The sequence below is a fragment of the Ranitomeya imitator genome, chromosome 4, assembly GCF_032444005.1.
Source record: "Ranitomeya imitator isolate aRanImi1 chromosome 4, aRanImi1.pri, whole genome shotgun sequence".
In the NCBI taxonomy this organism is placed as follows: domain Eukaryota; kingdom Metazoa; phylum Chordata; class Amphibia; order Anura; family Dendrobatidae; genus Ranitomeya; species Ranitomeya imitator.
In genome coordinates this window covers 579906450-579932733 of record NC_091285.1, presented here as the reverse complement: position 1 = coordinate 579932733, position 26284 = coordinate 579906450, and the positions used below count along the sequence as shown (strand labels likewise).

The window sequence follows — 26284 nt, the reverse complement described above, 5'->3', positions numbered from 1 at the left end:
CTACGTGGCTGGGCAATATACTATGTGGACATGCATATTCTAGAATACCCGATGCGTTAGAATCGCGCCACCTTCTAGTAGATTATAAGCACCACTTCAGTGCTGAACTTTGCCCCCCCTTCGCCCCCCTCCCCGCTGGAGTGGTGCCTTAACAGAAGCACAAATGTTGCATGCAGAGTAAATTAATAGAGTGAACATATGAAACGCACAATATAAAATAGGAACACATTTTATTTTACTAGTTGACAAAATCATCCATAAGGTTAGAGATTAGGCATGTAGAATAATGGCGTATACCACATATGCTTTCCAGGATCTTGCATTTTGACTCGTGCGAGGTGTAGTCCTTATTTAACCTAGAAAGCCATCCTTTGTTAGGATTTTCATAATACCCTTCTTGTACTGGATTACAGAAGACACAATTATATGTTAGCCACATATACATTCTAAATGCAGATTAAAATAGCACAATCTACTCCGTAATCTGGATTAACTGCTGGTTATTATGCTCTTTCTTCTGTACTTGTTTTCCGTCATAGTTGACCTTCTTGTGAGGATATTCTATGCATTCAGTTTTCTTGGTGGTTACCAGCCAGTCTAGATCTTGGGGTCTAGAAGAATGGTCTAACATTATTCTTCAAATTTTAGTTTGTTTTCTTCTGTAACTCCAAGAATCACTTCAATTTCTTGTACCGTTTCCTGGAAATTAGAAAGTGAATGTCAGGTGTTACTGTATAGAAACCTCCTTAATGATCAGATATTCCATAAATAGCACAGTATTGCGTTATAGGTTTAGGAAATAGTGAGGTTTTGTTCCATGCCTCAAGTTCATCCATTGGAATGACTGATTCATTCATAACTACAAGGCCTCATTCAGATGTCAGTTTTTCACGTACGAGTTCTGTCTGTGTTTTTCACGGATAGAACTCATACCTATTATAGTTTAGTGGGCTGCTCAAAAAAACAAACTCTCCAATGCACATCTATGGGTCTGAAGAAACTGGACAGTGCTTGGATGCCATCAGTGTACTCTCCATTTTTCTTGACTGTTTGATAGGAAAAGTTAGAGAAACCTCTATCGTTTTTTTTTTCACTTTTTCACATGTAAAACTTATGAAACGCTGATGGGAAAAACTGGCACACTGACCAAACACTGATGAAAATCAGATCCAAGACAATGATGAAACACTTTTTTCAATATAATAAAAAAATCAGTGAACCCTACTGGGCAAAAGTTGAGCTCACAGCAAAGACCTTGAGGGCCCCATAAGTCTTTCCTAACCACTGGAGGAGACCAATGTGATAAGTAACACATGATAATTGTTCCGAATTTGCGTTGGGTCCCAGATTCTTCAAACTGCATGGTTGTTCACTCATAAAGTTATGCTATATTTGTGGGAGAGAAAGTGACAATGTGATTCTATTATGTCATGGAATGTGGTTTTAGTAATTCCTTCATGACTAAGGTTGTTCTAAACAGAAAAAAAATCACCTTCTGAAATGTTGCAGATATGCAACATGGAACGTTGTAGAACAGAAAAACAAATGCCCCCTGTTAGTTATATGTGTATGGATGTTTTCCCCCTTCATTATATATATCATATATATATATATATATATATATATATAAATGTATTATTGCATTTATGTTACGCTACTGGCTCAGATTAACAGGGAACATCTATGTGGTCCCTACATGTCTTCATGCATGGAGCTGTGGTTATGGTGATATGACAGCTAATATGAGCACTGTTTTTAGTGAAACATTTATTACACTTTGCAGGGAAGACACGGAACATGTCTTCTCTGCATTACCTTCACCACTTTTTGACATTGCTATGATGTTATCAGTGATGGCCAATGGACAATGCTATAGGAGCATTACATTTATATTGGGTGGATGGAACCTCTTTCTCACTGGTGGAGACCAATGCATGCCCAGCCACCAGCGATTCCAGCAGACAGATGATTTTGTCAGCCATATTTTGCACAAAACCTAGTAAAACATGACAGCTGTTCAGTCTGCCAGATCCAGGGACTCTCCTCTATGATGTCCGTATGTCCTACTTGACAGTAGAACCCCTTTAATTACTACTTTCACCCCTTGGTCCAGTGTGCCTCCCCTGCTTTGTACAGTAGTTACATTTTCACAACTTCCAATAGATGGAGTCATGTACTCTCACTGTAAAAGTTCATATGTTCACATTTCTGTATAAAACAAATCCTGTACTATTGCTCTAACTCAAGTTATGGAGGAACCAGATTAATTAAAGTGGACCTGCCAGAGGATTTCACAACACAAACCACATACATTATTAAACATGGAAAAATGGCTGTTTAATCCCTATATTAGAATGGGTATGTTATAAAGTGAGAGTGCTCCTTAAATGAAGTGTATTAAGTCTCTGACCTCCCAATCTGACAGCTCAGAAGGGAGGAGGAACACTGAGGAGTTGTCAATCAGGCTCAGTGCGAGGAGACTTTCCAAAAGGATTATGCAACCATTCTGACATGGATTTTTAAAGTAAACACACCAGCCTCATAAAGGCTAAAATACCTGTTTAGTAATGTACAGTTTATTATGTAATCTGGTGACAATTAAGGACACATATCGGCAAGTGAGCAGGGGGAATATAACAACTATCTGTGGTAATATAGTGAATATTTCTATTCAATGCAGCCAAAAGGATAATAATGTCTCTGAACATATTTCATACAACTACTCTGAGATTTACAAGTGTTATGTAATATCTACTTACAACTTAATGTCCCATAACAATGTTGGCTATAACTATTGGCTGTGTCTGTCCATTTCACTATTGATGTAGGTAACCTTTCAGTATAAATCATCTCATTGTTACATATAATCTCCCAGTGATAGGAACCTCGTGCCGATCATTAACTCTCTGTCTCTCGTGCAGGACAGTAATTACTAGACACTGAAAGATGTTCTCATGAAGAATGAAGCGTCTCTGTACATGTTCCTGCCCAGTGACTGCCAAAACAGAGCTGAAATCGTTACTTAATTAACAACTCACCTTGAAATTAGTTTCTCCCTGCATTTTAGGGGCTGATATTTCCTGATGGATGATGAACAGATTGCGTGCAAAGGTCATCAGTGCTCCCTGGAGGTCTTCAGCAATGCTCCTGGTAATGAGAATCAGAGAGAAGCAGGTCAGTGCCCCAATGCATGCATTATTTTACCATTTATTCATATGTAGAAGTTTAGCCTTACTACAAACTTAAGGGACTGGCCTATTTATAATTGTCCACTTATGCAAAGTTATATATGACCATGCCTATTCCTGTCATTCACACTAATTTCAGTCTCTCGAGCTGCTTGACAAAATATACAGGGGTGGGTGTCCACATCAATTGTGTCAGTACAGCTCTCATTGTAAGGCCAGTTTCAGACACGTTTTATTGGCACTTGTGTGACGCAAGTCCTGATAAGGGTCCAAACTGGCGGGGCTATAGTGACATATGAAGTGGTCTGTTTGGGCCCATAGAACTGCAGTAGGATAAGGACCTGCATCCGTAATACTGGCACAAAGGTGCACCCATGGCAAACCCAGTATCTGCAGCATATTGGTAAAATCACTTTATTTGTCCTAGGACTTCAATCATAGATCGCTTGTGCCTAGTGGACTTCTCAAGTCCCTAAATGTACAGATTGAGAAGGAGGAGGCAGCTACTAGAGATAAGCAGCAGACCACAATGCAGAGGCCATGTGAGTAGTCCATGGCCACTAGTCCTAAGCCCAGACAACCTCCTCCTACCTGCCGGCATCCCCAAGTATATCTTTTGATTAGTAGAGTCAGCACAATGTACTTTTGCAGCACAACGCGTACTAAACGATGCAACAGGCCTACTAATCAGATGAGGCACCGGGACATCTATATGGGCTTCTCTGTGGTCACTTTCATGATCTAACATTGATCATAGTTTGTGTCCAAACACACTTACATGCCTTGCAGCACATTTATTATGTTTTATTCATGGTTCTGACACGTTTGACCCTGGGGGCATGGTCTATTGACAAGTTGCCAAGGGGAATGGTGTGGCCTAAAATGCAACCCCATGCTCCAAAATTGTGTCACGAATTGGAGTAACATAGTAGACCAAAGTAGGCCAATTAGTAAACGTAAACTTAGATCACAGTCTAAAATGCATCACAATTATTATCCAGCATGAATCACTTTAATACACTTACAATAGATTTTGCTTTTCCAAGACTACTCTACTTCCATCACTCAGAAAAGGTGTTCATTCCCCCCAATCTGCAAATGCCTAATAGTAAAAAAAATCTCCCATTCCAACATCAATTTCCATCTTGGCTTGGTATCATAGTTAGTAACAAGCCTCTCCTATTTGATGACCCAGCAGCAGTTCAAATACTTTAGTTGCCCTGATCCTTGACTGGTCCATGGTTGACTGGAATTGGTTGAATTCTTGTAACAAGTTTCTGCTTAAACACCCCACCCTGGGGTTATTACAAAACTGTCTATTAATGTTGTTGAAGAAAATGTCCTTCTGTCTATACTTGGTCCTAAAAGCCACATATGTGAATTAAGTCTTGTGCTATTTTCCTTTTGTTTAGTTTACTTACCCTTCCCTTAGGCTGTGGTAGGATCTTTGCCCTAGAATCACTCCTTCCAAGAGACGGCGCCCCCTGCTTACACCAATTCATCTGGTCTCCATTACTGAGCTTTCCAGAGAAAGCATGAGTACATACTATCCTACAAGTGATAATAACTACACCACTTCCACAAACATCAAGATAATCTCATGGAATGTGGTGGATTGTCATATACCTGCAAAGTGGGAAAAACCTCATTAAACTCTGATATTTCATCCTCTGGGTAACTCATTGGAGTGGGACTGATCACCAATCTTTAAAAGCTAACTGGATTGGCTGCTGTCTAGAAGCCTCCTGCACTTCTAAGAGCAGGGAAATTGCCATTGTCCTAAAAAAACCTTGCCACATTCCATCATACACTCACATACAGATCCATAGGGCAGATCTCTTCTTGATAACCCAACATTAGCCAAAACTCCATATACGTTACTAAACAAGTATGCTCCCACGACACCCTACCAAGACTTTTACACTTCCTTGCTGGCCTTTCTCTAAGGTAAATCTTTGGGCACCCTTGAGATGGTGGGACATTTTAATGCGGTTTACAGGCTGAGCTAGACAGATTGGGAACAATGAGCAGAACAAGCCCAGTCACATCAGCCCTACTCTCTTTTTATCTTGTCTGATCCCATGTGACCCGTGGAGACTCCTTACCCCCACTACCAAAGAATACATACAGTGGGGAAAAAAAGTATTAAGTCAGACACCAATTGTGCAAGTTCTCCCACTTAAAAAGATGACAGAGGCCTGTAATTGATATCATAGGTAGACCACAACTATGAAAGTCAAAATGAGAAAACAAATCCAGGAAATCACCTTGTCCGATTTGGCAAGATTTATTTAGCAATTTATGGTGGAAAATAAGGTCATTAACAAAAGTTCATCTCAATATTTTGTTATATATCCTTTGTTGGCAATGACAGAAGTCAAATGTTTTCTGTAAGACTTCACAAGGTTGGCACACACTGTTGTTGGTATGTTGGCCCATTCCTCCATGCAGATCTTCTCTAGGGCAGTGATGTTTTGGGCCTGTCGCTGGGCAACATGGACTTTCAACTTCCTCCAAAGGTTTTCTATGGGGTTGAAATCTGGAGACTGGCTAAGCCACTCCAGGACCTTCGTATGCTTCTGCTTCAAACAGTTCTACTTTGGTTTCATCAGACCATACGACATTCTCCCAATACTCTTCTGGATAATCCAAATACTCTCTAGTAAACTTCAGACGGGCCTGGACATGTACTGGCTTAGCAGGGGGACATGTCTGGCAGGATCTGAGTCCATGGCGGCGTAGTGTGTTACTGATGGTAGCTGTAACGGGGTCTACTGTGCTGTAGTACCTCTTTCAGCACCCCCCGTGTTTCAGGAGGTCCATTCTGCTTTTGCTGGATTCTGAATGAAGGACGCTGGCTAGGATTTCTTGATTACATGGGAGCATATAAAAGCTGACTGCTACTCCAGGTATTTCCAGTCTAAAAGAACACACTTTATTTACCGCACACAGAATATATAACACAGATGCACAGGGCAGGCCAATAGAAAAAAACAGGCCAGACATACATTACAATAGCCGCAGGGGGCCGGAGCCTGCTGGTATTTACTGGGGGAATTACAAAGGTGGGGAGGACAGAAGGGGGATATCTTGTCCTCTCTGCCCAGGGATGCAGCCTGTGGACTGATGCATTTCACATGGAACCTATTATACATAATATATATATAGCATAACATATTCTTGGTGCTAGGGGTTCTGTAACAGTAGCCTTTGTTACGGTGGTCCCAGCTCTATGCAGGTCATTCACTAGGTCACCCCGTGTGGTTCTGGGATTTTTGCCCACCGTTCTTGTGATCACTTTGACCCCACGGGGTGAGATCTTGCGTGGGGCCCCAGATCAAGGGAGATTATCAGTGGTCTTGTATGTCTTCCATTTTCTTATTATTGCTCCAACAGTTGATTTCATCACACCAAGCTGCTTGCCTATTGCAGATTCAGTCTTCCCAGCCTGGTGCAGGGCTACAATTTTGTTTCTGGTGTCCTTCGACAGCTCTTTGGTCTTCATCATAGTGGAGTTTGGAGTGTGACAATTTGAGGTTGTGAACAGGTGTCCTTTATACTGATAACAAGTTCAAACAGGTGCCATTACTAAATGCCTCCTTGGCAACCAATCACCCTTGTGGGACCAATCTTTCCATACAGTTTTTGGCACTTCTGTCGTCACAAGGGTCCATTTTTCTGCACTCTGAAAATACAGTATCACACTCGACCACAACAGGTCCTTCTGGCTGTAAACTTTCCTTACCTGACACTCACATCTCGGAAGAACAATCAATGCTGACTTATTCCCTTAAAATGCTCCCACCAGATATGTTGAAATGACCTTAAAGGGAACCTGTCACCCCGTTTTTTCAGATTGAGATAAAAATACTGTTAAATAGGGCCTGCGCTCTGCGTTACAATAGTGTATGTAGTGTACCCTGATTCCCCACCTATGCTGCGAAATACATTACCAAAGTCGCCGTTTTCGCCTGTCAATCAGGCTGGTCAGGTCAGGTGAGCGTGGTGACATCGCTGTTTCTTCCCCAGCTTTCCGTTGGTGGCGTAGTGGTGTGCGCATGTCCAAGTGCTGAATGCACTGCGCGCAGGTGAAGAAAAAGCGCGCGATCTGCGCTATTACCCTTGTCATCGGTGGGGGCGGCCATGCAGGTTTTTCATCTTGATCTGGTGAGACTTGATGCGTGTCATTTGATCATGATGAGAACTCTTATCTTCTGTTGAGTACCAGAAGTAGAGGAGAGCTACAGCGTTGGAATGAAGAAATATGAAGGTCATTATGTGAACAGCATGTGTCACATACAACACGCTGGACCTATAACAGGTATCGGGGCGTACCACCAATCTCCTTATTCCCCGATACCTGCCCAGAGTGTTTTATGTGATAAATGCAGCTAACACGATGATCTTCATAGCTAAGGAGCTCCCACACAGCAGCTTTTCTCCTCTACTGGTGCTGGAACCAACGGGAGTAAGCCGTCGTCAGTGAGATACCTCAAGTGTCACATGATCACACTGAAAATGGTTATGATTGGCCAGCATTATAGAGGGAGAAAAAGAAAAACACATTCCCATCCACAGACGTTCTACAACAGAGTGATCACAAAGAAAAAGGAAACAAAAAAAATGTAATCAGCTCTTCAGCCACTTTATGATAAGGTAGGTAGTTATGAATAAAAAAGTAGTGAAAGGTCCTCTGTAAGACAATTTTTTTTTGCCTTAGCAGAACCCATGGGAAGCACTCCATTTGCAGAAAAATAAAGCAATCTCTATGGCTAGGTAATAACTGATTTTCATATCACCAGGTAAAATTTATGAAAAAGTCTAAAGGTACCGTCACACTCAGCGACGCTGCAGCGATATATACAACGAGCCGATCGTTGCAGCGTCGCTGTTTAGGTCGCTGAAGAGACATCAAACACAGCAACTCCAGAACGATGCAGGAGCGATCCAGTGACGTAACGGCGACTCACTTATCGTTCCCGCTGATTGTTAGCTCCATGTAAAACATTCCTGGCATCGTTGCTTTTGCTGTCAAACATGACGATACACGCCGACCTGACGACCAAATAAAGTTCTGGACTTCTACCTCCGACCGATGTCACAGCGGGATCCTGATCGCTGCTGCGTGTCAAACACAACGAGATCGCTATCCAGGACGCTGCAACGTCACGGATCGCTGTCGTTCTCGTTGTAAAGTTGCTGAGTGTGAAGGTACCTTAAGGCCAGAAATCTCCAGGATTGTATTGAGATACTCACATCATTCCTATGCGATGCCGTTTCTGGTTTTCCAAGAGCGTAAACACTGTCCCTTGTTTTTCCTGCCAAGTAAAGAAAATGTGGTATTTGTGACCTGATTAGTCTGAATAATCAATATATATTAAGTTCTAAGATAACCTGCTGCCATGTACGGGGATGGTGTCAGGGGTCAATGACTGATTATCTGCCAGACTTACATTTCAATAATAAACCCATTGTCAGCCAGGGATTGAAATACAAACGTCTTTATCCTCCAAAACTTATTCTTCTATAGAATGGCCTGGCTTATTGGACCTCATGTTATGATTTACTGTTCCCACATGAACTTCAGTCACAATCCTGTCATAGCCATGGTTTGTTCACCACTGCAATTCAGTTCACCATTTCTATCAGTTCAGTGCTTTCCTCATAACACCATACACATTGTTTAAAGTTTTTTTCCATTGTCCTGATATTACATACTACTTTTAAGGAGCTGATTTTCAGCCTATAAGGTACTTAATGCAACTGGTTTTAATTTTGGCAAAATGCAGTGAATATAGAGGTTTGGGCATTTCGTAATACACAGTAAATATATGACCCTTCAGGGGCCGACAGCTGAAGTCGGTTTGCCCATCACGGGCAGCATACAGCAATGACGTCAAGCTCAGCTCCTGGTGGGCATGCCAAGGTCAGCTGCTGGCTTATGCTGCAGGCTATATAAGAGGAAACCAAGCATTGTGTGAGCCGGGAAGGTAAGGGTACCGTCACACTATACGATTTACCTACGATCACGACCAGCGATATGACCTGGCCGTGATCGTAGGTAAATCGTAGTGTGGTCGCTGGGGAGCTGTCACACAGACAGCTCTCCAGCGACCAACGATGCCGAGGTACCCGGGTAACCAGGGTAAACATCGGGTTACTAAGCGCAGGACCGCGCTTAGTAACCCGATGTTTACCCTGGTTACCAGCGTAAAAAAAAACAAACAGCACATACTTACATTCTGGTGCCCGTCAGGTCCCTTGCCGTCTGCTTCCCGCATTCACTGACTGCCGGCCGTAAAGTGAAAGTGAAAGCACGTCACCGCTGTGCTCTGCTTTCACTTTACGGCCGGCAGTCACTGAGTGCGGGAAGCAGACGGCAAGGGACCTGACGGACACCAGAATGTAAGTATGTGCTGTTTGTTTTTTTTTAGTTTTACGCTTGTAACCAGGGTAAACATCGGGTTACTAAGCGCGGTCCTGCGCTTAGTAACCCGATGTTTAGCCTGGTTACAAGCGAACGCATCGCTAGATCGCATCGCTAGATCGCTAGATCGGTGTCACACACACCGATCTAGCGATGCCAGCGGGAGATCCAGCGACAAAAGAAAGTTCCAAACGATCTGCTACGACGTACGATTCTCAGCAGGATCCCTGATCGCTGCTGCGTGTCAGACACAGCGATATCGTAACGATATCGCTGGAACGTCACGAATCGTACCGTCGTAGCGATCGAAATGGCAGTGTGTGACGGTACCCTAAGAAGAATATACAGTATATATACAGTACAGACCAAAAGTTTGGACACACCTTCTCATTTAAAGATTTTTCTCTATTTTCATGACTATGAAAATTGTACATTTACACTGAAGGCATCAAAACTATGAATTAACACATGTGGAATTATATACTTAACAAAAAAGTGTGAAACAACTGAAATTATGTCTTAAATTCTAGGTTCTTCAGGTAGCCACCTTTTGCTTTGATGATTGCTTTGCACACTCTTGGCATTCTCTTGATGAGCTTCAAGAGGTAGTCGCCGGGAAAGGTTTTCCAACAATCTTGAAGGAGTTCCCAGAGATGCTTAGCACTTGTTGGCCCTTTTGCCTTCACTCTGCGGTCCAGCGCACCCCAAACCATCTCGATTGGGTTCAGGTCTGGTGACTGTGGAGGCCAGGTCATCTAGCGTAGCACCCCATCACTCTCCTTCTTGGTCAAATAGCCCTTACACAGCCTGGAGGTGTGTTTGGGGTCATTGTCCTCTTGAAAAATAAATGATGGTCCAACTAAATGCAAACTGGATGGAATTGCCTGCTGCTGCAAGATGCTGTGGTAGCCATGCAGGTTCAGTATGCTTTCAATTTTGAATAAATCGCCAACAGTGTCACCAGCAAAGCACCCCCAAACCATCACACCTCCTCTTCCATGCTTCACGGTGGGAACCAGGCATGTAGAGTCCATCCGTTCACCTTTTTTGCGTCGCACAAAGACACGGTGGTTGGAACCAAAGATCTCAAATTTGGACTCATCAAACCAAAGCACAGATTTCCACTGGTCTAATGTTCATTCCTTGTGTTCTTTAGCCCAAACAAGTCTCCTCTGCTTGTTGCCTGTCCTGAGCAGTGGCTTTCTAGCAGCTATTTTACCATGAAGGCCTGCTGCACAAAGTCTTCTCTTAACAGTTGTTGTAGAGATGTGTCTGCTGCTAGAACTCTGTGTGGCATTGACCTGGTCTCTAATCTGAGCTGCTGTTAACCTGCGATTTCTGAGGCTGGTGACTCGGATAAACTTATCCTCAGAAGCAGAGGTGATTCTTGGTCTTCCTTTCCTGGGGCGGTCCTCATGTGAGCCAGTTTCTTTGTAGCGCTTGATGGTTTTTGCCACTGCACTTGGGGACACTTTCAAAGTTTGCCCAATTTTTCAGACTGACTGACCTTTACTTTAATAAATGATGATGGCCACTTGGTTTTTACTTAGCTGCTTTTTCTTGCCATAATACAAATTCTAACAGTCTATTCAGTAGGACTATCAGCTGTGTATCCACCAGACTTCTGCACAGCACAACTGATGGTCCCAACCCCATTTATAAGGCAAGAAATCCCACTTATTAAATCTGACAGGGCACGCCTGTGAATTGAAAACCATTCCCGGAGACTACCTCTTGAAGCTCATCAAGAGAATGCCAAGACTGTGCAAAGCAATCATAAAAGCAAAAGGTGGCTACTTTGAAGAACCTAGAATATAAGACATAATTTCAGTTGTTTCACACTTTTTTGTTAAGTATAAAATTCCACATGTGTTAATTCATAGTTTTGATGCCTTCAGTGTGAATGTACAATTTTCATAGTCATGAAAATACAGAAAAATCTTTAAATGAGATGTTTACAAACTTTTGGTCTGTACTGTAGATTTTTTTAAAAATATGTTGGAAAAGAGCAGCAGAATGTAGGACATTATTATAGGAAGGGGCTCAGGATGGAAGACATTATACCAGGATGGGAACAATATTACTGGAAAGGGCTCAGGATTGGGACATTATACCAGGATGGGGGACATTATTACTGGATGCAGCCTAGGATGGAGAACATTATACCAGAATGAGGACAATATTACTAGCAGGGGCCCAGCATAGAGGACATTATACCAAGAAGGGGTCCAGGATGGGAACGTTACTACTGGAAGGGGCCCAAGATGGAGAACATTATTACTGTAAAAGGTTCAGGATTGGGGACATTGCAGGGAGCCCTTAATGGAGTCATTATAACAAGAAGGGGCCAGGATGTGGAAATTATTACAGGATAACGGCAGAATAGGGACATTATTACATGAGGGGCGAACACGTATGCCTTTATAGCATCTAGATCGCTACAGGGGCTCATACATCTGGACAATATGCAGGTGGGGCTCCAGATCCAAATTTTGCACCAGGGCCCATCAGAGTCTAGTTATGTCATTGACTGGCAGCAACCAGTGGGACACAGCTACATCTACATCTTGGCAGAACCGTGGCCAAGAAGCCACAACTACAACATGAAAACAAGGTTAAGACACTCAAATGTGCACAAAAATATAGGAACTGCGGTGAAGAAATATGGCAGTAAGTGCGCTGGACTGATAAGAGACATACGGATTTGCAGAAGTCTACATCAACAGAACTTTCCTACAGTTATATGAAAAAGTTTGGGCACCCCTATTAATTTTAAGCTTAAAGGGACTCTGTCACCCCCTCCAGCCGTTATAAACTAAAAGAGCTACCTGGTGCAGCAGTAATACTGCATTCTAACAAGGTGGCTCTTTTAGTTTTTGGTGCAGTTATTGCCAAAATAAAGCGTTTTATAATTTCGCCAAAATACCTTTCTTTAGACAGAGAGGCAGGTCTTAACCCCCCTGCTGGAAACGCCACACTGCCGTCACTCAAATCTTCTGGGGCGCCGGGCGCCGCCCCCTCCGCTCTGTTTTCCCATGAAATCCGGCGCCTGCGGATTCACATAATGACCCATTCTGCCACAAAAAAAAAAACATGCCCCTTCTTTGCGCCGTACTACTGCAGCTCCCTTAGAACGAGAAGCGCCACCATACTGCATAGGTTCACCTAGAGACTCAGATTCTGGTGAGTCCCAATCTGATTTACCCTTGAATAGCGGCAATTCATTAAGTCTCTGGCGCAGGCGGCGGTCCACACGGATCGCAAGAGACATAACTTCCTCCAGTGTGGTTGGTGTCTCCTGTAGGGCGAAAGCATCTTTTATTTTATCAGATAGGCCCTGATAAAATTGACTACGGAATGCAGGGTCATTCCACAATGTGTCAGTAGCCCATCTCCGAAACTCAGAGCAGTACTCCTCTACTGGCCGGTCTTCCTGTGTAAGATGGCGTATAGTGGACTCAGCGAGGGAGACGCGGTCAGGATCATCATACACCTGACCTAAGGCTCGAAAAAAACTCCTCCACAGTCCGTAACGGCAAAGCGTCAGTGGGAAGTGAAAATGCCCAGGCCTGAGGGTCCCCTTGTAGGAGCGATACTATAATTCCAACCCTCTGCTCCTCTGAACCTGAAGTGTGAGGACGCAACCTAAAGTACAATTTACAGGCTTCCCTGAATGTAACAAACTTGTCATGCCCCCCAGAGAACCTGTCAGGTAACGCAATTTTAGGCTCCAGCGAAGCTTGAGGAGGTGTAGCAACCCCTGCAGTGGCCACTGGAGTGCACTGCACAACCGCCGAGCGGAGGTCAGCCACCTCTAGACTGAGTTGCTGCATTTGTCCAGCTAAAGCAGCAATGGGGGTCCATATTGGACCAAGAAAATTTTTTTAGGTCAGTGATACTGTCACACCGTAAGCGGCGTTAAGGGGCAGGACGGCGTACTGGGACCCGCACCTGACCCTACCACTTTAATGGGGCCCTGGCTTTCCCTTATCTCGGGGGTACCTATGAAGGTTAGGAGGCCCGAGCCGCCAGCGTATCCCTGTCTCCTGTGCAGGCCCTATGAGTGGCCCCCTCTCCCCCCAAAGGAGGTGGAGTGCACCCGTGTAATACAACAAATAACAGGGTAAACAGACAAGGTAACTAAAAGATTCAAACTCACCAAATGCTCACACAATCACAGAGGAAACAGAGAAGGGAAGAGAAGGAATAAACTTAGAAAGGAAAACAGGTTTAACATGCAACAAAAACTGCAGACACCAATCTCTGTAAACAAACCTCCAACACCAACACCTCTCTCCATCAACCTCCAGCCAGGCAGTAGAACTGATCACTGACAATAGCTGAAGTCAGGACTGGGTCTATATAGAGGATCAGATTACAAAATCCAGCTGAGAGACCCAGCTCTCAGCAATAAGGTTAACTCCTGCACTGCTGGCACAAACCAGCCAGGTCAGAATATAGGTGAAGAGCTTCTGTTCACAGTGTGTGAACGAGGCTCAGAGCGCTGCAGTTCTCTGGAACCTCTCTGTCGCGGTAGCCCCGTGAAAAATTGTTCCTCTGCATGAATGCCTGAGTAGATTTGGAGCGGTGTTTCGGATCATTGTCTTGCTGAAAGATCCATCCCCTGCGTAACTTCAACTTTGTCACTGATTCATGAACATTATTGTCAAGAATCTGCTGATACTGAGAGGAATCCATGCGTCCCTCAACTTTAACAAGATTCCCGGTGCCGGCATTGGCCACACAGCCCCAAAGCATGATGGAACCTCCACCAAATTTTACTGTGGGTAGCAAGTGTTTTTCTTGGAATGCTGTGTTTTTTGGCCGCCATACATAATGCCTTTTTGTATGACCAAACAACAATCTTGGTTTCATCAGTCCACAGGACCTTCTTCCAAAAAGAAATTGGCTTCTCCAAATGTGCTTTTGCATACCTCAGCCGACTCTGTTTGTGGCGTGCTTGCAGAAATGGCTTCTTTCGCATCACTCTCCCATACTGCTTCTCCTTGTGCAAAGTGCGTTGTATAGTTGACCGATGCACCGTGACACCATCTGCAGCAAGTTGATGCTGCAGCTCTCTGGAGGTGGTCTGAGGATTGTCCTTGACTGATCTCACCATTCTTCTTCTCTGCCTTTCTGATGTTTTTCTTGGCCTGCCACTTCTGGCCTTAACAAGAACTGTACCTGTGTTCTTCCATTTCCTAACTATGTTCCTCACAGTGGAAATTTACAGCTTAAATCTCTGAGACAGCTTTTTGTATCCTTCCCCTGAACAACTATGTTGAATAATCTTTGTTTTCAGATCATTAGACAGTTGTTTTGAGGAGCCCATGATGCCACTCTTCAGAGGAGATTCAAACAGGAGAACAACTTGCAAGTGGCCACTTTAAGTAGCTTTTCTCACGAATGCATACACCTGGCTATGAAGTTCAAAGCTCAATGAGGTTAGAAAACCAAAAAAAGTGCTTTAGTAAGTCAGTAAAAAGTAGGTAGGAGTATTTAAAACAAGAAAATGATAACGGTGCCCATACTTATGCACCTGTCAAATTTTGTTTGAAAGCAGATTGCACATTTTCTGTTAGTACAATAAACCTCACTTCAAGGCAGAAACATTACTGTGTCCAACAGTTATTAGATATATGAAACTGAAATAGCTGTTGCAAAAAAAACAATTTTTATAAAACATTAAGCTTAAGATTAATAGGGGTGCCCAAACTTTTTCATTTAACTGTATATTCCCCATATCCAATCGCTCACTCACTCATGTTACCTGCATCTTAAAAACATCTCCAGAATCCGACCATTTCTCACCTTTGAGACTGCATAAACTTTTACTGTCGCTCTTATTCATTCTGGGCCGGACTACTGCGACTCTCTATTGATCGGTCTCCCTCTAACTAAACTTTCTCCACTCCAATCTGTCCTGAATGTGGCAGCCAGGGTTGTATTTCTGTCCAGCCGCTACACTGATGCCTCCACCTTGTGCCACTCATTACACTGGTTGCCCGTCAGCTACAGAATGCAATACAAACTTATCTCTCCCACCCGCAAAGCTCTCCACAGCTCTGCACCAACCTACAGTATATCTCCTTCCTCATTTCTGTCTATCACGCTACCAATTCTCAGTTCTGCAACTGATCTAAGACTAACATTCTCCATAATCTGAACCTAGCACGTCCATCTCCAAGACTGCTCTCATGCTGCACCAATTTTTTGAAATGCACTACCCCATACGATCCGACTAATTCCTAACTCCCACATTTTTAAGTGCCTTAAAAACACCACTTTAGACAGGCCTAGTACCTCACTTCACTAAGCTAACTCTTCCCTGTTCCCTCTTTCTAAATTTTCCACATAATCTGGTCCTTCCTACTCATCAGTCTCCACATCCTCCATTAATCCAATAGCACTTGGTAACTGTATACTTCGATACTGGCTGATGCCCGGATCATGCAGCTTATATGAGAACCCCTAATTATTATAATGATGGCTGGACCACACATGACGGGCATTTTCTAGCTATTGTGCCCCCCCTATTTCCCTATAGATTTCAAGCCTGTGAGCAGGGCCCTCACTACTCCTGTAATTGTTGAACTGTGTGTCACTGTTCATGTCACCGCTTAACTGTACAGTGCTACAGAATACGTTGGCGCTATAGAAATAATATTATAATTATTATTTCGCTCTGTCGTTAGTTTTTGCAGGAACTCGGCACGGAGGTTTTACCGAACATCTTGGAGTATGATGTGTAAGTATACCTAGAAGAACTGATGCTAATTTTAGGGCAAAAGGGGTTCACGCCAAATAATGATTTGGTTTAGATTTCCCTTTTGTTCATTCACTTTGCATTTTGTTAAATTGACAAAAATAAATGAACACTTCTAATTTTGAAAGCATTATTACTTTAAAGCATTTTTCCTACACCTGCCTAAAACTTTTGCACCATACTGCAGGCACCATTATCAGCTACAGGACCTGCCATGGATGTGTCTGAATGTACATTGTGCCACGGATGAACCACAGTGTGGCCATCTTAGCTATTTACACTAATATCATTCCATTTTAAGCACATGGATATTATCTATACTTTTATATCTCACCTTTACATCATAACCAATACCATGGGCTTTACACATCTGGAAGAAGACATTGTAATACACAAGTGAAAGGTTTGTGTGAACCATCCGGGTGCTGAGAACGGCAACTCGGTCTAAAATTATTGTCTGGAATAGAGAAAAAACAGAATTTCCCATGAGAGAGATGACTTTTTTTTATTAAACCTCCGTTGCAGGACATTTATTCTGCTGACATCACATCGTACTATTTGCATCTAGCGTCACTGAAGGAGGATACGTCTGTCCTTGAAGTAATTGCACAGATCAGTACTCTACCATGGAAAAAGAGGTCTTCATTTCAGTCTAATAATCCACAAGAGAAAAGGTGATATGTTGTAGCCTCACATAGGGGACAAAGCACTTATGTACCTGCGTCTGTGTTCAGTAAACACAAGTGGTCCCTGTCCGTGTATCACAAAGGACATTGAATGATGGGGTACATAAAAATGGTGCAGCCTGTTCTCTTACAGTCTCCCACAGGAGCACCATGTGTGCACTGCTCTTTATGGCTTTCTCTGATCAATACCTTTTATAGGCTGTAATCCAAAACCTTTGTGAGGAATCAAAGAGCAGGGTATCGATGGCTGAGTTTTACAGCTGACCTGGTCCATTGTGTTCCCTGTGTTTACACTGCCTTCCCCGTCTACAGAAAAGACTTCTAACGGTTGTGTTAAAAGTAGATATTTATTACAGTTTATGTGCCGCCCATCAAGCCATCCAAAATAGCAAAAAGGATAATGCCTTAAAGTGAGCTTGTGGCCTACACAAAATTATACGTACTGTATATAAACATTATAACTCCATCAAGAGTAAGAGCGCTACCTCGTTTGTTTCCCTGTAGGCGGCACGCATGAGTCGTGGACTGAGGAGAGCTTGGAGGGGCCCTGTTAAGCAAACACCTGACTCTTCACTAGAGCCCCTGATGGTGGGGTTAGACTTGGCTCCAGATGGACGCCAGGTGCTACTTAAGGACAGACCTCGAATGCATGCAAGCTGACACGCAAAGGGACAGGACAAAGTAACGGGAGGTGCAGCCAGATACTGTAGGTAAACTGACTGGCACAGCTGATTCACAGACAGGCAGTTTCAGGCAGACAGGGCTGGTATACAGGCAGGTCAGTGCAGGTGGACACAACTGATATTTTGGCAGATGCAGGCGGGCACGGCTGATATACTGGTAGAGATAGGACCCAGTTCAGACTGGACGGACAGGAACAGCTTCAGGAAGAATTGGATCATAGACAGAAAAGGTTTCAGTCCGCAGGTGCGGATAGGCAGGGAACCGCAGGTGCGGACAGACAGGGAAGCGCAGGTGCGGACAGACAGGGAACCGCAGGTGCGGACAGACAGGGAACCGCAGGTGTGGACAGACAGGGAACCGCAGGTGCGGACAGGCAAGGAACCGCAGGTGCGGACGGGCAGGGAACCGCACGTGCGGACAGACAGGGAACCGCAGGAGTGGACAGACAGGGAACCGCAGGAGTGGACAGGCAGGGAACCGCAGGAGTGGACAGGCAGGGAACCGCAGGAGTGGACAGGCAGGGAACCGCAGGAGTGGACAGGCAGGGAACCGCAGGAGTGGACAGGCAGGGAACAGCAGGTGCGGCCAGGCAGGGAATCGCAGGAGTGGACAGGCAGGGAATGGCAGGTGCGGACAGACAGGGAACCGCAGGTGCGGATAGGCAGGGAACCACAGGTGTGGTCAGTTAGGGAAGCACAGATGCAGACAGGCAGGGAACTGCAGGTGCGGACAGGCAGGGAACCGCAGGTGTGGTCAGCTAGGGAATTGCAGATGCAGACAGGCAGGGAACCGCAGGTGCGGACAGGCAGGGAACCGCAGGTGTGGTCAGGTAGGGAAGCGCAGGTGCAGACAGGCAGGGAACCGCAGGTGTGGTCAGATAAGAAAGCGCAGGTGCAAACAGGCAGGGATCCGCATGTGCAGACAGGCAGGGAACCGCAGGTGTGGTCAAGTAGGGAAGCGCAGGTGCGGACAGGCAAGGAACTGCAGGTGCGGACAGGCAGGGAACCGCAGGTGCGGACAGACAGGGAACCGCAGGAGTGGACAGGCAGGGAACCGCAGGAGTGGTCAGGTAAGAAAGCGCAGGTGCAGACAGGCAGGGATCCGCATGTGCAGACAGGCAGGGAACCGCAGGAGTGGACAGGCAGGGAACCACAGGAGTGGACAGGCAGGGAACAGCAGGTGCGGCCAGGCAGGGAACCGCAGGAGTGGACAGGCAGGGAACGGTAGGTGCGGACAGACAGGGAACCGCAGGTGCGGATAGGCAGGGAACCACAGGTGTGGTCAGTTAGGGAAGCGCAGATGCAGACAGGCAGGGAACCGCAGGTGCGGACAGGCAGGGAACCGCAGATGTGGTCAGCTAGGGAATTGCAGGTGCAGACAGGCAGGGAATCGCAGGTGCGGACAGGCAGGGAACCGCAGGTGTGGTCAGGTAGGGAAGCGCAGGTGCAGACAGGCAGGGAACCGCGGTGTGGTCAGGTAAGAAAGCGCAGGTGCAGACAGGCAGGGATCCGCATGTGCAGACAGGCAGGGAACCGCAGGTGTGGTCAGGTAGGGAAGCGCAGGAGCAGACAGGCAGGGAACCGCAGGTGTGGTCAGGTAGGTAAGCGCATGTGCAGACAGGCAGGGAACCGCAGGTGTGGTCAGGTAGGGAAGCGCAGGTGCAGACAGTCAGGGAACCGCAGGTGTGGTCAAGTAGGTAAGCGCAGGTGCAGACAGTCAGGGAACCGCAGGTGTGGTCAGGTAGGTAAGCGCAGGTGCAAACAGGCAGGGAACCGCAGGTGTAGTCAGGTAGGGAAGCGCAGGTGCAGACAGGCAGGGAACCGCAGGTGTGGACAGACAGGGAACCGCAGGTGCAGACAGGCAGGGAACCGCAGGTGTGGACAGACAGGGAATCGCAGGTGCGGACAGGCAGGGAACTGCAGATTCCAGCAGGACAGACAAGAGCAGGGTAACATAGAACAGAAAGGGTCAGGAACACAGAACAAACACAAGGACAGGTACAGGCAGGCCAGACAGGACGAGATTCACAAAGAGTACTTACAATGAAGCAGCAATTGTACCAACAGTTCACTAATGTGGCACAGCAACAGAATATAGATTGATACTAATTCAGACACAGCTGGTTTGGAGATAGGTATTGGTTCAGTCACTGCAGGTTTTAGAGATAGGTGCTGCGTAAGATACTGCAGGATAAGAGATACTGGTTCAGGCACAGAGAGTCTTGAGATAGGTACTGGTATAGAAACAGAAGGTTTAGGGAAAGATCCAGATTTAGATACAAACAGGTTCAGGGATAGGTCCTAATACAGTCAAAATCAGGCACAGGCACAAGCTTGGGGGTACAGGCCTGGGCATACAGACCCAGGGAAACAGGTTCAGGTATACAGCCCAGGGAAAACAGGTTCAGAATTCAGAAACGGGGACAGGATTTGGCAACTTAGTAGTTGCACCATCACTAAAGGAGAATGTTGCTCAGGCACCTCCCAACATGTGGAGGTGCCTTAAGTACTAAGTGACTCCCAGCAACTGGCTGGGAACACATTAGGAGCGCGCACACTGTCTCTTTAAGGACCAGGAAGTTCTTAAAGAGTGCGCCCTAATTATGCTATCAGGAAAAATGCACAGCAAGCAGAGGACAAGGAGCTTACAGCACGGCCAGGAGTGGTGAGTAACTCGCTGTCCCTGCATGATGGGGGATGGGAAGCCATGCAGGGATGCAGGCAGTGGTGTAACACAGAGCCAGTATTAAACCTGTCCCGGGTACCCTGGGCTCAGTTTCCTTCCCCTGGTTCAGCTAACAGTTTTGCATCATCTTCCTAGACCTATTTAAGGCCCATTTAGACACACGCCTGTGTCTTGACTTTAAGACTCTAGTATTTAATTTGCTCCATTTAAATAGTGGCTCAGGAGTCTACTGGTGGTCATTATTGATTTTCCTTATTTTATATAACGTAGAGTCTCTTTAGGTTTAGAAGTCACATTTTTTTCTTCATGGACTCCACAGACAATTACCGGGATCTCGGCTTGCCAGACCTCTAAGGGTGGCTTATGGATGGCAGGTTTAGCTATAGTCTTCTGACTTTTTTTTTCGGTTGTCAGTGGAGTTGATGTCCCCATACACATTAGACTGATGTTGTCATCGGCTGACAGATATGTGTAGGTGCCTCATCTGTCGGTGGAGATAAGTATACGTCATGTCTGATTTCGTACTGCTGATCCTTTTATTCTTGGCGAGATAAGACACCACCAGACGAGTCTGGGAGAAATTTCTCATGGAGGACACAGGAGCACTCGCCAGAAATATAACAAAGTATACCTGCAACTCGCAGTTTCACTGTAATCTGCAAATCCATTCACAAGGGTGACACTTCCATCTCTTAATGTTCTTGCTTAGAGAAAGATGTTCCTAGCTCTCTGGAACAGAGGTGAGTATATATTGTATTTATTTTGTACGTGATTTAAAAGGAGCGAGCTTTCTCTTCTATCTGATCTAGCTGATTTCATGTACACACTGATGTAAATGCACATTATTTCTTGTACATATTGATTTTTCATGGTCAATTTAAAGCACTTGTAACATGACATCTGCCATGGTTTAATCCTTCAAAAAACACAATAAATGGTCTCCCCCCCGTCCCATCTTGTATGCATGGCTCCCCGTCCCATCTTGTATGCATGGCTCCCCCGTCCCATCTTGTATGCATGGCTCCCCGTCCCATCTTGTATGCATGGCTCCCCCCATCCCATCTTGTATGCATGGCTCCCCCATCCCATCTTGTATGCTTGGCTCCCCCCATCCCATCTTGTATGCATGGCTCCCCCCATCCCATCTTGTATGCATGGCTCTCCCCCCCATCCCATCTTGTATGCATGGCTCCCCGTCCCATCTTGTATGCATGGCTCCCCGTCCCATCTTGTATGCATGGCTCCCCCCGTCCCATCTTGTATGCATGGCTCCCCCCCGTCCCATCTTGTATGCATGGCTCCCGGTCCCATCTTGTATGCATGGCTCCCGGTCCCATCTTGTATGCATGGCTCCCCGTCCCATCTTGTATGCATGGCTCCCCCGTCCCATCTTGTATGCATGGCTCCCGGTCCCATCTTGTATGCATGGCTCCCAGTCCCATCTTGTATGCATGGCTCCCCCGTCCCATTTTGTATGCATGGCTCCCCCGTCCCATCTTGTATGCATGGCTCCCCCATCCCATCTTGTATGCATGGCTCCCGGTCCCATCTTGTATGCATGGCTCCACCGTCCCATCTTGTATGCATGGCTCCCCCGTCCCATCTTGTATGCATGGCTCCCCGTCCCATCTTGTATGCATGGCTCCCCATCCCATCTTGTATGCATGGCTCCCCTGTCCCATCTTGTATGCATGGCTCCCCCGTCCCATCTTGTATGCATGGCTGGGCTCCTTCATCCTCCCGCGTCCTCCCCCTTGTATGCATGGCTCGGCTCCTTCATCCTCCCGCGTCCTCCCCCTTGTATGCTTCATCCTCCCGCGTCCTCCTCCATCATACTCACCCTCCTCGCGCCATCGCTGAACGTTCCTGCATCTCCATTGTCCTGGCGCGGCAGCTTCTTCCTGTGCTGTGGGGTACCACTCATTAAGGTCATGAATATACGCTCCACGCCTATGAGAGTGGAGACGTGTACATATTCATTACCTTAATGAGCGGTACCATCTGACTGCTGAGCACAGGAACAGGAAAGAGCTGCCTGCTCCCGGACAGAGATGCAGGGACCAAGATGCAGTGACAGAGGTTGAGTATTGATGTCTTCTGGAAGCCGGCGGCTGCAGCTGTCACTGTGCTACAGCCGCCGGCTCCCAGCTCCCCCTCCGGCTTTCTGAGACCGTGACTCGTGTATAAGCCGAGGGGGGCGTTTTCAGCACAAAAAAAATGTGCTGAAAATCTCTGCTTATACAGGAGTATATACGGTAATTAATTTGCATTTTATTGCATGAAATAAATATTTGATACAATAGAAAAACAGAACTTAATATTTGGTACAGAAACCTTTGCAATTACAGAGCTTTCTTGTAGTTCTTGACCAAGTTTGCACACACTGCAGCAGGGATTTTGGCCCACTCCCCCATACAGATCTTCTCCAGATCTTCCAGGTTTCCGGGCTGTCGCTGGGAAACATTGAGTTTCAGCACCTTCCAAACATTTCTATTGGGTTTGGGTCTGGAGACTGGCTGGGCCACTCCAAGACCTTGAAATGCTTCTTACATAGCTACTCCTTAGTTGTCCTGGCTGTGTGTTTTGGGTCATTGTCATTTTGGAAGACCAAGCCACGACCCAACTTCAGTGCCATTACTGAGGGAAGGAGGTTGCTGGACAAAATCTCGAGATGCATGACCCCATCCATCCTCCCTTCAATATGGTACAGTCGTCCTGTCCTCTATGCAGAAAAGCACCCCCAAAGTATGATGTTTCCACCACCATGCTTCACGGTTGGGTGGATGTTCTTGGCGTTGTACTCATCCTTCTTCCTCCTCCAAAAACGGCAAGTGGAGTTGATACCTAAAAGTTCTATTTTGGTCTCATCTTACCACATGACCTTCTGCCATGCCTCCTCTGGATCATCCAGATGGTCATTGGTGAACTTCAAACAGGCCTGGACATGTGTTGGCGTGAGCAGGGGGACCTTCAAGTCATTGACCAGGTCCTCCCGTGTAGTTCTGGGCTGATTCCTGACCTTTCTCATAATAATAATAATAATAATAATAAAAAATCTTTATTTTTATTTAGCACTAACATATTCCGCAGCGCTTTACAGTTTGCACACATTATCATCACTGTCCCCAATGGGGCTCACAATCTAAATTCCCTATCAGTATGTCTTTGAAGTGTGGGAGGAAACTGGAGTACCAGGAGGAAACCCACACAAACACAAGGAGAACATACAAACTCCTTGCAGATGTTGTCCTTGCTGAGATTTGAACCCAGGACTCCGGCGATGCCCCACAAGGAGAGACCGAGAAAGATTGACAGTCATCTTGTGTTTCTTCCATATTCTAATAATTGCGCCAACAGTTGTTGCCTTCTCACCAAGTTGCTTGCCTATTGTCCTGTATCCCATCCAAGCCTTGTGCAGGTCTACAATTTTGTCCCTGGTGTCCTTAGACAGCTCTTTGGCCTTCGGCCATGGTGGAGAGGTTGAAGTGTGAGTGATTGAGTGTGTGGGCAGGTGTCTTTTATACAGGTAATGAGTGAAAACAGGTGCAATTAATACAGATCGGAAACCTAGTGGTTGGGATATAAAGTTGGAGTTATGATTTAATACATATAGGACTAAAAGGGGCTAACCGGGCATGACAGATTGATTCTGAGCAGTTGAATTGTTGGGAGAGACAGCTGCTCACCAAATCTCCACCCTTGGGTGTGGTTCACTTTTTAAATTGAGAGCCGTTTGTCTCCCACATGGCTGTGTGTACGGAAATGTGCAGATCTCCTGGAATGCGTGCCTTTGCTAAAGGACTGGAATAAGAAGCTGGACTCTAATTGGTTGAAGCCGGAATCCTCTACCCCGGCGCAGATGGTCGAGAAAGTTGTATTGGACCGCTTCCTACACTCCTTTCCGAGCCCGATGCAGACATGAGTTGCCCAGGTATATCCCAGGAACGCCGATGACTTTTCTCGGACTGGCCGAAAGGTATCAGGGGGTCAACGGTTCCTTAGGGAGGCAACCCACTCCATTCTGATGCCTAGATTGCTCGGGTATGAGACGGGTTGGCCCTAAGGAAGTCTCACCATCTCCAGAGTCTGACGGGTTTCCCTTCTGTGCAATGGTAGGAGACAAGGAGGTAGCATTCCCTTAGGCAGATATTCCTGAGATAGGGGTGACCAGAGAAAATATTTTGGGTCCACCCAGCATAGAGGCCTAACTCTAAAAGAAGCATTCAATAATTTAACTGTTTTAAATGGCATAGCACATGAGCCGGTGGAAGACACTAGATTTCCTTATTTTATGATGAATGGGGAGTTATTGTACCAGGTTACTAAGGTCAGAAAGGAAATAGTGGAGCAATTGTTGATACCAGGACTCTATATACCAAGGGTGGGGAACCTCAGGCCTGTGGGCCATTTACAGCCATCGATGACCTTTTTATCCGGCCCCGGGCAGATTCCCGGGGACCACAGTGCTTGGCCAGCAGCTGTATTTTGACATCCCAATGGAGAATGGAGATTCTGTAATGATTATCGTAAGCTGAACAATGTCTCCAAGTTCACTGTATATCCAATGCCGCGTTTCGCTGACTTGGTCCGGGAAGCTACGTAACCACCTTGGAGCTAACAAAGGGATATTGGCAGTTCGGACTACAGGGAGCTCAGGCCACCTTTCAGAGAGCTATGTACTGGATCCTCGCACCCCATAAAAATTACGCTTCTGCATATCTGGACGATAACATAATCTTCAACCCAGACTGGGGTAGCCATCTAGTAAAGGTCTAGATGGTGTTTGATGCTCATTGGAAGGCGGGGTTTTCTATAAATCCAAAAATGTGTACCATGTGGAAGAGGAGGCCAAATACCTTGGATATGTAGTTGGTAGAGGCGAAATTAAACCCCAGATCAATAAAATGGACGCAATTCAAAATTGTCCGAAACCACTCTAAAAATGCAAGTAAAGGCCTTTCTGGGAATCGTAGGGTACTACAGGAGGTTTATTCCAAATGATGCCATGGTGGCCGTACCCATGACCGATCTCCTTAAGAGGACTAAATCAGTCATGGCCAAATGGATGTCGGAGCTGGAGACAGCTTTTCAAGAACTGAAAGTAGATTTGTGTAAGCTGGGTGCCCACGACTTTAACAAGGAATTTGTACTCTAAACGGATGCATCAGAAGTCGGATTAGGAGCGATCCTTTCTCAGGAGCTACACGGAAAAGAGCATCCTGTTCTTTACTTGAGAAAATGTCAACATGTGAGAAAAATTATTCCATTGTAGGAAAGGAATGCTTGGCTGTAAAGTGGGCGGTGGACACACTGTGATACTATCTCTTAGGGCAGAAATTTAAATTAGTGTCAGACCATGCCCCACTCAGGTGGATGAGGGAGGAAAAAGAGAAAAATGTTTGTGTTACCTTCTAGCTTTTAGCCCTGCAGGATTTTCGCTTGCATGTGGAACATGTAGCCAGGAATTACATGGTAGCTCCGATGTCCTCTCGAGAATCCCATGACTAGTGGAAGGTGGTGCCAAGCCCATGGCTTTAGGCAGAGGGGGGAGGTATGTAAAGTGGCTGTTGGACACCTAGTGTTTGGTAGATAAACTTGGAGTAATGCTTTAGTACAGGTAGGACTAAGGCCATGTGCACACGTTCAGGTTTTTTCGCGTTTTTTTCCCGCGTTTTTTCATGCTAAAAACGCTATAAAAACTCATTAAAAACGCATACATTATGCATTCTATCATTTAGAATGCATTCTGCATGTTTTGTGCACATGGATGCGCTTTTTTCCGCGAAAAAAACACATCGCGGTAAAAAAATGAGCATGTTCATTATTTTTGCGGATTTTCTGCGTTTTT

The 26284-nt window shown here is 45.6% G+C and overlaps 1 protein-coding gene across 3 annotated transcripts in view; it reads right to left on the bottom strand.

Annotated features, from left to right (window-relative positions):
* Positions 1–213: 213 nt before the first annotated feature.
* Positions 214–26284, bottom strand: part of IQCH (IQ motif containing H) — a 158294-nt gene continuing 132223 nt past the window's right edge. For 2 of the 3 annotated variants that reach the window (XM_069766407.1, XM_069766408.1), the window contains 4 exons: positions 16716–16838; positions 8445–8506; positions 3039–3147; positions 214–699 (listed from right to left, as the gene is read on the bottom strand). In XM_069766407.1, coding sequence (XP_069622508.1) covers positions 631–699; positions 3039–3147; positions 8445–8506; positions 16716–16838 — 363 coding nt within the window. In that variant the 3' untranslated portion in view covers positions 214–630. The remainder of the gene's footprint in view (positions 700–3038; positions 3148–8444; positions 8507–16715; positions 16839–26284) is intronic. The other variant, XR_011320824.1, reaches the window with a different exon arrangement.